The sequence below is a fragment of the Schistocerca cancellata genome, chromosome 3 (assembly GCF_023864275.1).
Source record: "Schistocerca cancellata isolate TAMUIC-IGC-003103 chromosome 3, iqSchCanc2.1, whole genome shotgun sequence".
NCBI classification, from domain to species: domain Eukaryota; kingdom Metazoa; phylum Arthropoda; class Insecta; order Orthoptera; family Acrididae; genus Schistocerca; species Schistocerca cancellata.
This window is the reverse complement of record NC_064628.1, coordinates 103,765,275-103,779,543: the sequence shown is the minus strand read 5'-3', so window position 1 is coordinate 103,779,543 and position 14,269 is coordinate 103,765,275. Positions and strand designations below refer to the sequence as shown.

At 44.5% G+C, this 14,269-nt stretch overlaps 1 protein-coding gene across 1 annotated transcript in view; it reads right to left on the bottom strand.

Moving 5' to 3' along the window:
- The window catches only part of LOC126177112 (solute carrier family 22 member 7-like), a 224,135-nt gene extending 215,661 nt beyond the window's left edge, over window positions 1–8,474 (bottom strand). The window contains exon 1 of the mRNA XM_049924380.1: window positions 8,382–8,474. Coding sequence (XP_049780337.1) covers window positions 8,382–8,423 — 42 coding nt within the window. The 5' untranslated portion in view covers window positions 8,424–8,474. The remainder of the gene's footprint in view (window positions 1–8,381) is intronic.
- Window positions 8,475–14,269: the final 5,795 nt, after the last annotated feature.

The following is a 14,269-nucleotide window of genomic DNA, read 5'->3' as shown; positions in this document are numbered from 1 at the left end:
ACAAGTTAGGTGGGTCGACAACATATTCCTGTCATGTGACGCATATGCCGTCACCAGTGTCGTATAGAATATATCACACGTGTTTTCCTGTGGAGGAATCGGTTGACCTATGACCTTGCGATCAAATGTTTTCGGTTCCCATTGGAGACGCACGTCCTTTTGGCTACTAATCGCACGGTTTTGCGGTGCGGTCGCAAAACACAGACATTAAACTTACTACAGTGAACAGAGACGTCAATGAACGAACGGACAGATTGTAACTTTGCAGAAATAAAGAAAGTAAATTTTTGTCTCGAGGGAAGACTTGAACAAAGGACCTCTCAATCCGCAATTGCTCACGCTAACCACGGGACCACGGCGCTCCTCATCCCGCTAGATTGTTGCCTATGTTGCGCATGGACTGCTCACTTTGTATATTATGCTTATTTTTTTCATAGTTCTACACAACTTCTACTTGTTTCCTCGATTGATCTGTATTCAGTTTTTCAAGGCCTATCAACTGTGCCAACTTATAACTAAATCTGAGGGGGGTGCGATGGGGAGGTTCCCTTGTCAGACCGATGCCCAACTCCGACTACTACTGCTGAGCCCGTTATGCCGTGCAGCGCCCGTGTGCAGTTTCCCGCGCTCGCCTACCTTCCACCTTTTACAGCTCCCCTACAGACAGGGTATTCACCAAAGGTTTTGCATTCTACATATCCGAATACATTGCCTACGTATGGACCAGGCGCACAATTACAACTTTAACATCTTACAATAGTTTCAACATTAGTTACACTTCACTTCGATTACAACATTACTTGAAATTTGACATAAACTCTAATATTCACATCGAAATTTGTTTACAGTTTCTTTAACATAATGACATGAAAAGAAAAGAAATGAAATCAGAACATCGACTACACTAATTTGTCGAAAATCAGAAGAAAAAAATTATTATATGTACAATAGTATAGCGTTGTTGTTGTTACAAGGGTTAATTTTTTCCGAGGGCATGCAGCTTTACTATATGATTAAACGATGATGACGTCCTCCTGGATAAAATATTCTGGAGGTAAAATAGTCCCCCATTCGGATCTCCGGGCAGGGACTACTCAAGAGGACGTCGTTATCAGGAGAAAGAAAACTGGCATTCTACGAGTCGGAGGGTGGAATGTCAAATCCCTTAATCGGGTAGGTAGGTTAGAAAATTTAAAAAGGGAAATGGATAGGTTAAAGTTAGATATAGTGGGAATTAGTGAAGTTCGGTGGCAGGAGGAACAAGACTTTTGGTTAGGTGAATACAGCGTTATAAATACAAAATCAAATAGGGGTAATGCAGGATTAGGTTTTAATGAATAAAAAATTGGAGTGCGAGTAAGCTACTACAAACAGCACAGTGAACGCATTATTGTGGCCAAGTTAGACACGAAGCCCACGCCTACTACAGAAGTACAAGTTTATATGCCAACTTGCTGTGCAGATGATGAAGAAATTGATGAAATGTATGATATAGATAGTGAAGGGAGACGAAAATTTCATAGTCATAGGTGACTGGAATTCGACAGTAGGAAAAGGAAGAGAAGGAAACGTAGTAGGTGAATATGGATTGGGGCTAAGAAATGAAATAGGAAGCGGCCTGTTAGAATTTTGCACAGAGCATAACTTAATCATAGCTAACACTTGGTTAAAAAATCATGAAAGAAGGTTGTGTGCATGCAAGAGCCCTGGAGATACTAGAAGGTTTCATATAGATTATATAATGGTAAGACAGAGATTTAGGAACCAGATTTTAAATTGTTAGACACTTCCAGGGGCAGATGTGGACTCTGACCACAATTTATCGGTTATGACCTGTAGATTAAAACTGAAGAAACTGCAAAAAAGTGGGAATTTGAGGAGATGGACCTGGATAAACTGTAAGAACCAGAGGTTGTACCGAGTTTCAGGAAGAACAATTGACAGGAATGGGGGAAAGAAATACAGTAGAAGAAGAATGGGTAGCTTTGAGGAATGAAATAGTGAAGGCAGCAGAGGATCGAGTAGGTAAAAAGACGAAGGTTAGTAGAAATCCTTGGGTAACAGAAGAGGTACTGAATTTAATTGACGAAAGGAGAAAATACAAAATTGCAGTAAGTGAAGCAGGCAGAAAGGAATACAAACGTCTCAAAAATGAGATTGACAGGAAGTGCAAAATGGCTAAGCAGGGATGGCTAGAGGACAAATGTAAGGATGTAGAGGCTTATCTCTCGAGGGGTAAGATAGATACTGCCTACAGTAAAATTAAAGAGCCTGTATCTAATATTTTCTGGGTCTCATGAACAAACAAATCGAGTTGGGTCTCACACGATCGCTGTTCCCGAAATCCATGTTGATCCCTACAGAGTAGATTCTGGGTTTCCAGAAATGACATGATACCCGAGCAAAAAACATGTTCTAAAATTCTACAACAGATCGATGTCAGAGATAATAGGTGTATAGCCAAATGACGGTCATCTTCTGAAGTCACACGTGGTCGTCCCTGCACTGGGCTTTGGGACACAGTTTCGGTCTTTATAAACTCGCCACAACCGAGAAACAACTGAACGATTCACACTAAGTCATCGGGCCACATCATATTGCGACTGTCCTGCCTCCGTTCTTTCTGTGTTTCTCCACCGCAGAGAGTCTGGTAGCCATCTCTGCGCCATACTGCACAGTCTGTGACTGTGTACACAGCGATTGTGGATGTGGGATTAGCCGGCGAACACTACCTCGTTTCACAGGTGCCGTGATGTCGTCATTGGCATTGTAAGAAAATGACGCCCATACAGCAGTCCTTATGATCTTATTTATTGTGTGGCTACCAGTTTAGGCGCATCAGTGCGCCACCTTCAGAGCTTATTTGATGCCGAAGGGCTTAGGGCTTATCAGCGTCAACTAAGTTCTGAAGGTGGCGCACTGAAGCGCCGAAACTGGCAGCTACACAATAAATAAGATCATAAGGACAGCTGTAGGGGCTTCATTTTCTTACAATAGTGAACGGCCATGGAGACCAAGACCTCCAGTGAAAAGGACGGACGTACAAAAACCCATCGATGACATGGCTGTCCGTTGAGCGGAATGCCATCTTCTGAGCAGAATAAGATCGTGCGGGCATCTGGTTGACAGTTTGTATCATTATATTGAGAAATAGACGCGGGAGGGGGAATAACGGTTTGTCGCGTTAATTTTGGACACAAGTGTAAATTAAAAATATCTACCACAAGGACCACTCCTTGCTCCATTTCGCTTCAGCTTCTACGAAGCAGACATCCCAAAAACAAAATCAAGGAAGTTAGGTTACGCCGACGACTGGGTACTTGCACTTCAACAATTAGAAGAAATTCTGACGGAGACATAGTTGTACTGTGAAAGAACTTTCCCAAATGGTGACTCCAACGAAATGCCACCAAAGCAGAGAATTCCCGCTTTCACCGAAATAGTAAATTCGCCGGAACAAAACTCAACGTATAATTTGAAAACACTACACTTGCAGTACAACACCTATGTATCTTGGGGTAGCCCCAGATAGACCCCTCTCTTTTAGAAATCACCTATCAAAAACAACTAAAAAACTGGAAACAATATACAACTTCATCCAAAAGATGTGTATTACAACCTGGGGAGCATCGGCATCCACCCTACGTTTCTCTGCTCTGAGGCCAGTTTTCTCAAGTGCTGATTTTGCTGCCCCAGTTTGTCCATATGCTCAAAAAAACAGACGTCTAGCTAAACAACAGCATGAGGATGATTTCTGGTGTCATCAGATCAACACCTACAGAATGGCCACTAGTATTAAGTCACATTCCACCCCGTCAACTACGACGCATAAGTGCTCTCACGAACGAGTAAAAAAACGTCGGCGACAGTAAAAATCTACCAGTCCATCAAGATACTGATGACGCAAACCACAACTGACTTTGCTCTAGAGTATTAGAATAAAATAGAAAAGATCCCTGTGAAAGATGAGTTCCACCTTACCAAAATCATGGACGCAGGAGTGGACTAGAGGAAAAAAGAAAATACTGCGCCGTGTAACATTCAAGAACAACAGGGATTTGACTTGCCACGCAGATCATGGCCAATGCTAAACAGGGTTAGAACTCAACATGGGAGATGTGTATATTTTTTACGGAAACTGCGTAAGTAGCCATGCCTTCTTGTGACTGCGGAGAACCACAGACCGTCGTCAGACACATCACAGAAGAATTCCCCACAAGATCACACTACGGCAAACTTCGTGCTGGCGACGCTAGAGTGGACAGTTTACATAAATGCTCTAGATGTTTTAGATTTTACTAGGATACTAGGAGACACTAAAAGGTATCAGATAGATTATATAATGGTAAGACAGAGATTTAGGAACCAGGTTTTAAATTGTAAGACATTTCCAGGGGCAGATGTGGACTCTGACCACAATCTATTGGTTATGACCTGTAGATTAAAACTGAAGAAACTGCAAAAAGGTGGGAACTTAAGGAGATGGGACCTGGATAAACTGAAAGAACCGGAGGTTGTACAGAGTTTCAGGGAGAGCATAAGGGAAAAATAGACAGGAATGGGGGAAAGAAATACAGTAGAAGAAGAATGGTTAGCTTTGAGGGAGGAAGTAGTGAAGGCAGCAGAGGATCAAGTAGGTAAAAGGACGAGGGCTAGTAGAAATCCTTGGGTAACAGAAGAAATATTGAATTTAATTGATGAATGGAGAAAATATAAAAATGCAGTAAATGAAGTAGGCAAAAAGGAATACAAACGTCTCAAAAATGCGATCGACAGGAAGTGCAAAATGGCTAAGCAGGGATGGCTAGAGGACAAATGTAAGGATGTAGAGGCGCATCTCACTAGGGGTAAGATAGATACTGCCTACAGAAAAATTAAAGAGACTTTTGGAGATAAGAGAACCACTTGTATGAACATCAAGAGCTCAGATGGAGACCCAGTTCTAAGCAAAGAAGGGAAAGCAGAAAGGTGGAAGGAGTATATAGAGGATCTGAATGTAGATGAAGATGAGACGCTTAAAGTAGTAAAGGAGTTTTGCTATTTGGGGAGCAAAATAACTGATGATGGTCGAAATAGAGAGGATATAAAATGTAGACTGGCAATGGCAAGGAAAGCGTTTCTGAAGAAGAGGAATTTGTTGACATCGAGTATAGATTTAAGTGGCAGGAAGTCGTTTCTGAATGTATTTGTATGGAGTGTAGCCATGTATGGAAGTGAAACATGGACGATAAATAGTTTAGACAAGAAGAGAATAGAAGCTTTCGAAATGAAGTACTACAGAAGAATGCTGAAGATTAGATGGGTAGATCACATAACTAATGAGGAAGTATTGAATAGGATTGGGGAGAAGAGAAGTTTGTGGCACAACTTGACCAGAAGAAGGGATCGGTTGGTAGGACATGTTCTGAGGCATCAAGGGATCACCAATTTAGTATTGGAGGGCAGCGTGGAGGGTAAAAATCGTAGGGGGAGACCAAGAGATGAATACACTAAGCAGATTCAGAAGGATGTAGGTTGCAGTAGGTACTAGGAGATGAAGAAGCTTGGACAGGATAGAGTAGCATGGAGAGCTGCATCAAACCAGTCTCAGGACTGAAGACCACAACAACAACATAGGATATATTAGGCTGTACATTCTATGAACTTATTTATTTTTTCAATGCGTCAAAAGCGATACGATAAATAAATAATGTCACAGAAAGTCATTCAGGTTCTCTCAAATTTGTATGATAAGCTAGGATGAGAATCTTGCGAGAAAAATCGGAATCGCGCTTACTGTCACCGTCACACATCTCGCGTTGTTATGATGAGAAAAGGACGAGAGAGATATGGGTGCTTAGGGAAGCATATAGACAGTCATTTCTGCCTCGCTCAATACGCAAATCGAAGAGGACTGGAAACTGTTAATGTTGCTACCAGGTATGTTGGCCACACGCTGTTAGTGGCTTACAGGCTATAGAGGCTGAGGAATATAAATATACACTCCTGTAAATGGAAAAAAGAACACATTGACACCGGGTTGTCAGACCCACCATACTTGCTCCGGACACTGCGAGAGGGCTGTACAAGCAATGATCACACGCACGGCACAGCGGACACACCAGGAACCGCGGTGTTGGCCGTCGAATGGCGCTAGCTGCGCAGCATTTGTGCACCGCCGCCGTCAGTGTCAGCCAGTTTGCCGTGGCATACGGAGCTCCATCGCAGTCTTTAACACTGGTAGCATGCCGCGACAGCGTGGACGTGAACCGTATGTGCAGTTGACGGACTTTGAGCGAGGGCGTATAGTGGGCATGCGGGAGGCCGGGTGGACGTACCGCCGAATTGCTCAACACGTGGGGCGTGAGGTCTCCACAGTACATCGATGTTGTCGCCAGTGGTCGGCGGAAGGTGCACGTGCCCGTCGACCTGGGACCGGACCGCAGCGACGCACGGATGCACGCCAAGACCGTAGGATCCTACGCAGTGCCGTAGGGGACCGCACCGCCACTTCCCAGCAAATTAGGGACACTGTTGCTCCTGGGGTATCGGCGAGGACCATTCGCAACCGTCTCCATGAAGCTGGGCTACGGTCCGGCACACCGTTAGGCCGTCTTCCGCTCACGCCCCAACATCGTGCAGCCCGCCTCCAGTGGTGTCGCGACAGGCGTGAATGGAGGGACGAATGGAGACGTGTCGTCTTCAGCGATGAGAATCGCTTCTGCCTTGGTGCCAATGATGGTCGTATGCGTGTTTGGTGCCGTGCAGGTGAGCGCCACAATCAGGACTGAATACGACCGAGGCACACAGGGCCAACACCCGGCATCATGGTGTGGGGAGCGATCTCCTACACTGGCCGTACACCACTGGTGATCGTCGAGGGGACACTGAATAGTGCACGGTACATCCAAACCGTCAACGAACCCATCGTTCTACCATTCCTAGACCGGCAAGGGAACTTGCTGTTCCAACAGGACAATGCACGTCCGCATGTATCCCGTGCCACCCAACGTGCTGTAGAAGGTGTAAGTCAACTAACCTGGCCAACAAGATCTCCGGATCTGTCCCCCATTGAGCATGTTTGAGCAAGCGTCGTCTCACGCGGTCTGCACGTCCAGCACGAACGCTGGTCCAACTGAGGCACCAGGTGGAAATGGCATGGCAAGCCGTTCCACAGGACTACATCCAGCATCTCTACGATCGTCTCCATGGGAGAATAGCAGCCTGCATTGCTGCGAAAAATGGATATACACTGTACTAGTGCCGACATTGTGCATGCTCTGTTGCCTGTGTCTATGTGCCTGTGGTTCTGTCAGTGTGATCATGTGATGTATCTGACCCCAGGAATGTGTCAATAAAGTTTCCCCTTCCTGGGACAATGAATTCACGGTGTTCTTATTTCAGTTTCCAGGAGTGTATTTTTGGAAATACGCGGAGTACTACAAATCAGATTAAAAAAGTTTGGAATGAAAGTTGTTCACGGTACTCGATCCCCTGCCCCCCTCCAGGAGGGTGAGGGGGGGGGGAGGGTGGTCAAGTTTGAAATCGTGAAAAGGAACCCCAGTTTCTGTTGCGGATTCTCCAGGAAGAGTACGCAGGCTGACTTTTGCATTAAATTTTTTTTCAGTCCGTTATAGATAGTGCTGTAATCGACAAAAATGGAATTGCATTAAAAACTGTTTAAACACACATCAGATCAGGATCCCAGGATGTAGAAAGGATGTTATCCTAAAACCTTCAATAAGAAACCGGTTTTGTAGCAAAAAAGACTTGATTCTACGAAACACAATTACTTGGTCCACATTTTTGGTGTAATTAACGCCTATTATGCCTATTCATTTGGCGATATGTTTCATCAGAGGAAAGTATCTGTGAAAGAAAATCTACATAGGCTGCTAGTTGTTATTGTATCCAACTGCAAATCTTCAAGCGGTTTTGAAAGCCGTCCCCATGTAGTTTTTATGCAACGACAAGTGATGCCAATCGAATCTGTGCTCAAGCAGTATTTTCAGAACACTTATTTGCGAAATTCCTGAATATAGTGCGATTTGTACAGAAGTAAAGTATTTTTGCTATAAAAGCCGGTTTCACATTAAAGATTTGAAAATAATTGCATTTCTAACCACCTGGGACCATGATCTGATGTGTACTTCTTGAGATTTTATCACTTTACAACGGCTTGTTACCCATTTTGACTTTAGTCGATTACAGCGCCATCTGTCACGTCACACCCTTGGTGCTGGGGCACGAGGGTCGAGTTTGGAGTCATTGGATGTCACTCTTCGAGACGAACAGCTTGTATTAGAACATTCTTCTTTTTAATCCTGACCGTGTGCAATTATGTAAACACGTAATGGAGGATGCGTTTGGTGTATTCTACGTGGGTAGACGTTCCACAGTACCTCTAATGCTTGCAGTTCGCCGTTGCCGATGTCTTTCCCCATCCCTGCAAAGAGACGTCTGTTCAAGGGAGTCGCACACCCACTGACTGCGACGGCTTGTGAAGCAAGAGACCGATGTTACTCGCCACTGAACTGCTGTGCTACTCCTTATCTGCTAGCGTCACCTACAGTAGGAAAATAACTCAACTGATAAAATACTTGTTTAACGGGTATAACAGTCACGAGTGGAGGAATGTGGGGTGTAATTAACTATCTGGCAAGTCAACGGGATAATTTATGGCTCTAAGCACTATGATACTTAACGTCTGAGGTCATCAGTCCCCTACACTTAGAACTACTTAAACCTAACTAACCTAAGGACATCAAACACAGCCATGCCCGAGGCAGGATTCGAACCTGCGACCGTAGCAGCAGCGCGGTTCCAGACTGAAGCTCGTAGAACCTCTCGGCCACAGCGGCCGGCGGATGATTTATGGTCATATGTGTTTTCTTTTAGAAGTTCCTTACGCTGTAACCACAGATGGTTGTGAACCTAACATTTTCCGAAGAGAGTGTTGGGAATCGCCTAAAAACTGCATTCGGGCTGGCCAGTGTACTAGCTGACAGTCGCTTTAGTCCGCCACGTGGATTCGACGAGGGTCTCGCTCATCCGCCAGTCTCGTTATAGTGCCCTGCGAGATCCTCTACAAGGCATATTGTCGTCCTCAAAACTTGCATTGTTGTCTGGGAACAGGAAGTCCATAAATGGCAGCATATAGTCTCCAAGTGGCCGAACATAACCATTTCCAGTCAATGATAAGTTCAGTTCGATCACAGGACCCACTCCATCCCACGTAAACACAGCCCACACCATTACGGAGCTACCACCAGCCTGCACAGTGTATTCTCGACAACTTGGGTACATGGCTTCGTAGGGTGTACGGCACACTCGAACCGTACCATCCGCTCTTACCAAATTAAATTGGGACTCATCTGACCAGGCCACGGTTTACAGTCGTCTGGGGTCCAACCGATATGGTCACGAGTCCAGGACAGGCGCTGCAGTCGATGTTGTGCGGTCGTCCGTTGTCATGGCCCAACAACGAAAAATTTCGCCGCACTGTACTAAGGGATACGTTCTCGTTATGTCCCATATTGATACCTGCGGTTATTTCGTGCCTGTCTGTTGGCACTCACAACTCTGTGCAAACGCAGCATGCCCGAAATTTGCTGCTCTCGGCACATTCTACATACTGTGGATCTCGGAATACTGAATTCCATAATTATTTCCGAAATGGATCGTCTGAAGCTTCCCTTCCAGTGCAAAGTCTGCTAATTCCCGTCGTGCGGCCATACTCACGTCGGACTCCTTTTCACATGAATCATCCGAATACAAATGACAGCTCCACCAAAGCAATGCCCTTTTCTACTTTTCTTACGCGGCACTACCACCATATATGCATATCACTATCCCATGACTTCCGTCACCTCTGTATACTGTACATTTACAAGTTACTTCTACAGTTAAAAGTATGAATTACATGTTTTCATCCGTAAGACAATGCCAGGCTCCATAAAAGCAGTTCTGCAGCAGGTAGGATGTCGCAGATTTTTTAAAGGTACAGAGATTTTACATATCTGCGTAATTTGTTATACAGTTTTCTTCCTCCACGGTATACACTTGATACGCACAACGTGGTGTTGGAAAGACTGCCGAGAAATGTCACTGTTTGACCTGCTACTGCAATCGTGAACAGTTCTATTTTGAGGAAAACTGTATCTTTTCCGCAGCATAAATTTTTAACATGCATAACTACTTCCAATATATCACCTCAGCAGAAGGTTTAAGATTTTTTAATTCTTAAAAAAAGGTTTACATTGTTTCTGCTGCTTGCTTCTTTCATTATTCTTACAGTTGCCTTTTTTTCATGAAAGCAGTTTTAGTCTGGTGTACATTCCCTAGAATATGATCCCTTACTTCTGTAATGAATGTACCGAACAAAGTATACAGCCCTAACTGTTTGAGCATTAGTGGAGTAGTAAAAAATTCTTCGTAAACAGCACGTTTTTGCTACTGGCACTGATGTATTACAATTTCGAATCGTATCTGTGTAGATCAAAGGCCTCTACAGTACGAAGTAACTGTTAATACAATGTTGTTGTTGTTGTCGCCTTCAGTCCAGAGACTGGTTTGATGCAGCTCTCCATGCTACTCAATCCTATGCAAGCTTCTTCATCTCCCAGTACCTACTGCAACCTACATCCTTCTGAGTCTGCTTAGTGTATTCATATCTTGGTCTCCCTCTACGACTTTTACCCTCCACACTGCCCTCCAAAACAAAATTGGTGATCCCCTGATGCCCCAGAACATGTCCTACCAACCGATCCCTTCTTCTAGTCAACTTGTGCCACAAACTCCTCTTCTCCCCATTTCTACTCATTACTTCCTTATTAGTTATGTGGTCTACCTATCTAATCTTCGGCATTCTTCTGTAGCATCACATTTCGAAAGCTTCTATTCTCTTCTTGTCTAAACCATTTATCGTCCATGCTTCACTTCCATACATGGCTACACTCCACACAAATACTTTCAGAAACGACTTCCTAACATTGAAATCTGTACTCGATGTTAACAAATTTCTCTTCTTCAGAAATGCTTTCCTTGCCATTGCCACTCTATATTTTATATCCTCTCTACTTCGACCATCGTCAATTATTTTGCTCCCCAAATAGCAAAATTCATTTACTACTTTAAGTGTCTCATTTCCTAATCTAATTCCCTCAGCATCGCCCGATTTAATTCGACTACATTCCATTATCCTCGTTTTGCTTTTGTTGATGTTCATCTTATATCCTTCTTTCAAGACACTGTCCATTCCGTTCAACTGCTCTTCTAGGTCCTTTGCTGTCTCTGACAGAATTACAATGTCGTCGGCGAACCTCAATTTTTTTATTTCTTCTCCATTGATTTTAATTCCTGCCCCGAATTCTTCTTTTGTTTCCTTTACTTCTTGCTCAATATACAGATTGAATAGCATCGGGGATAGCCTACAACCCTGTATCACTGCCTTCTCAACCACTGCTTCCCTTTCATGTCCCTCGACTCTTGTAACTGCCATCTGCTTTCTGTACAAATTGTAAATAGCCTTTCGCTCCCTGGATTTTACCCCTGCCACCTTCAGAATTTGAAAGAGAGTATTCCAGTCAACATTGTCAAAAACTATCTCTGAGTCTACAAATGCTAGAAACATACTTTTGTCTTTCTTTAATCTATCTTCTGAGATAAGTCGTAGAGCCAGTATTGCCTCACGTGTTCCAACATTTCTACGGAATCCAAACTGCTCTTCCCCGAGGTCTCCTTCCACCAGTTTTTCCATTCTTCTGTAACGAATTCGTGTTAGTATTTTGCTTCCGTGGCTTATTAAACTGAATGTTCGGTAATTTGCACATCTGTCAACACCTGCTTTCTTTGGGATTGGAATTATTATATTCTTCTTGAAGTCTGAGGGTATTTCGCCTGTTTCATACATCTTGCTCACCAGATGGTAGAGTTTTGTCACGACTGGCTCTCCCAAGGCCGTCAGTAGTTCCAATGGAATGTTGTCTACTCCTGGGGCCTTGTTTCGACTTAGATCTTTCAGTGCTCTGTCAAACTCTTCACGCAGTATCGTATCTCCCATTTCATCTTCATCTACATCCTCTTCCATTTCCATAATACTGTCCTCAAGCACATCGCCCTTGTATTGACCTTCTAAATACTCCTTCCACCTGTCTGCTTTTCCTTCTGTGCTTAGAACTGGGCCTCCAGCTTCAAAGTTGTAGAAGGGCTCACAATGGACTAGACAAAACTTCTTGGTTTTGCTTTTCGTGAATACAATTTTTTGGGGTTTTTGAATCTGGAAATGCCAGTTACCAGTAACTTGGAAGGCCAAGTATGTCATAACAATTAGTGTCAACACAGTATTCATTGCATAACGTTACTTTAGTAATACTTTTAATGTTTTTACCTTTCTGTTTTGGAAACATTTCTTTTACACTGATCAGGGTGCCTCTTTCTTTTCCGGGATGGACTGTCACCCTATGTCTCGTTCTTCTCATTTGCAACTACGACGATGGATTCGACTTCTTGCAGAATTCCTACCGTTTCAATTGCTCCCACATCGTTTGTACCATCTTCTGCATGTAAACCATCCACAACATCACTTATTTTCTTCAAAACACTTCCACTCGGCTCCAAACCAGAGGACCGCGATCGGTTCTGGGAACGATACTACAAATAGTTAGCTCAGATTCCACCCCGCGAGCGAGGCTTTCCCGCCTTCACCAGCTCCGCCAACCGCCTGTATGAACTGAGGATGACCTCTGAACCCAGACGGCAGGAGTCATTGGTGCCGACACGAGCAGCAATTTGCAGTCGGGTGCACCCAGTGCTCTCTATCGCCGCCGGCAGGGCCTCCTCCACATCTTGGATGAGACCTCCCGGCAAGCAGACAGAGTGAACACTGGCCTTCTTCCCCGACCTTTCCGCTATTTCCGTAAGGGGCTCCATCACCCGCCTAACGTTCGAGTTCCCAGTCACTAATAAACCTATCCCCCCGTGTGCCTGCTCGGACCTTGCTGAAGGAGCGGCCACATGTCCACTGACAGGCCGAGCGGGCTATGCCACACGGCCACATTGACCCTCCGCCTCGAGCGCCGCGAACGCCGCTGAACCCGCCACTCCCCTCGGGGAGAACGTGGCCCAACCGCGCCCGGTACCCGCGAAGATGTCTCGACAGCAGCGACAGTGGGTGAAGCATGTAACACCTGGGGTGTACCATGCGACGCACCAGACTCCCTGCTGCCGCTACACTCCGAGGCAGCACCCTGTAGACGGCTGACCGCGGCCATCAACACGCTCAGCTGTTCGCGAACAGTGGCCAGCTCCTCCTGCGTCACACATAATATCCACACTAAGGAACAAAGAATCCAGTGAAAAATTTTTAAGTGCTTTATCTGAAAACTACCTTGAGCAGTTAAACAGAGAACCGACTCGTGGCGATAACATATTAGACCTTCTGGTGACAAACAGACCCGAACTATTTGAAACAGTTAACGCAGAACAGGGAATCAGCGATCATAAAGCGGTTATTGCATCGTTGATTGCAGCCGTAAATAGAAATATTAAGAAAGGTAGGAAGATTTTTCTGTTTAGCAAAAGTGACAAAAAGCAGATTTCAGAGTACCTGATGGATCAACACAAAAGTTTGGTCTCAATTACAGATAGTGTTGAGGATCAGTGGACAAAGTTCAGAACCATCGTACAATATGTCTTAGATGAGTATGTGCCAAGCAAGATCGTAAGAGATGGAAAAGAGCCACCGTGGTACAACAACCGAGTCAGAAAACTGCTGCGGAAGCAAAGGGAACTTCACAGCAAACATAAACATAGCCAAAGCCTTGCAGACAAACAAAAATTACGCGAAGCGAAATGTAGTGTGAGGAGTATGCGAGAGGCGTTCAATGAATTCGAAAGTAAAGTTCTATGTACTGACTTGGCAGAAAATCCTAAGAAATTTTGGTCTTATGTCAAAGCGGTAGATGGATCAAAACAAAATGTCCAGACACTGTGACCAAATTGGTACTGAAACGGAGGATGACAGACTAAAGGCCGAAATACTAAATGCCTTTTTCCAAAGCTGTTTCACAGAGGAAGACGGCACTGTAGTTCCTTATCTAGATTGTCGCACAGATGACAAAATGATAGATATCGAAATAGACGACAGAGGGATAGAGAAACAATTAAAATCGCTCAAAAGAGGAAAGGCCACTGGACCTGATGGGATACCAGTTCGATTTTACAGAGATTACGCGAAGGAACTTGCCCCCCTTCTTGCAGCGGTGTACCGTAGGTCTCTAGAAGAGCGTAG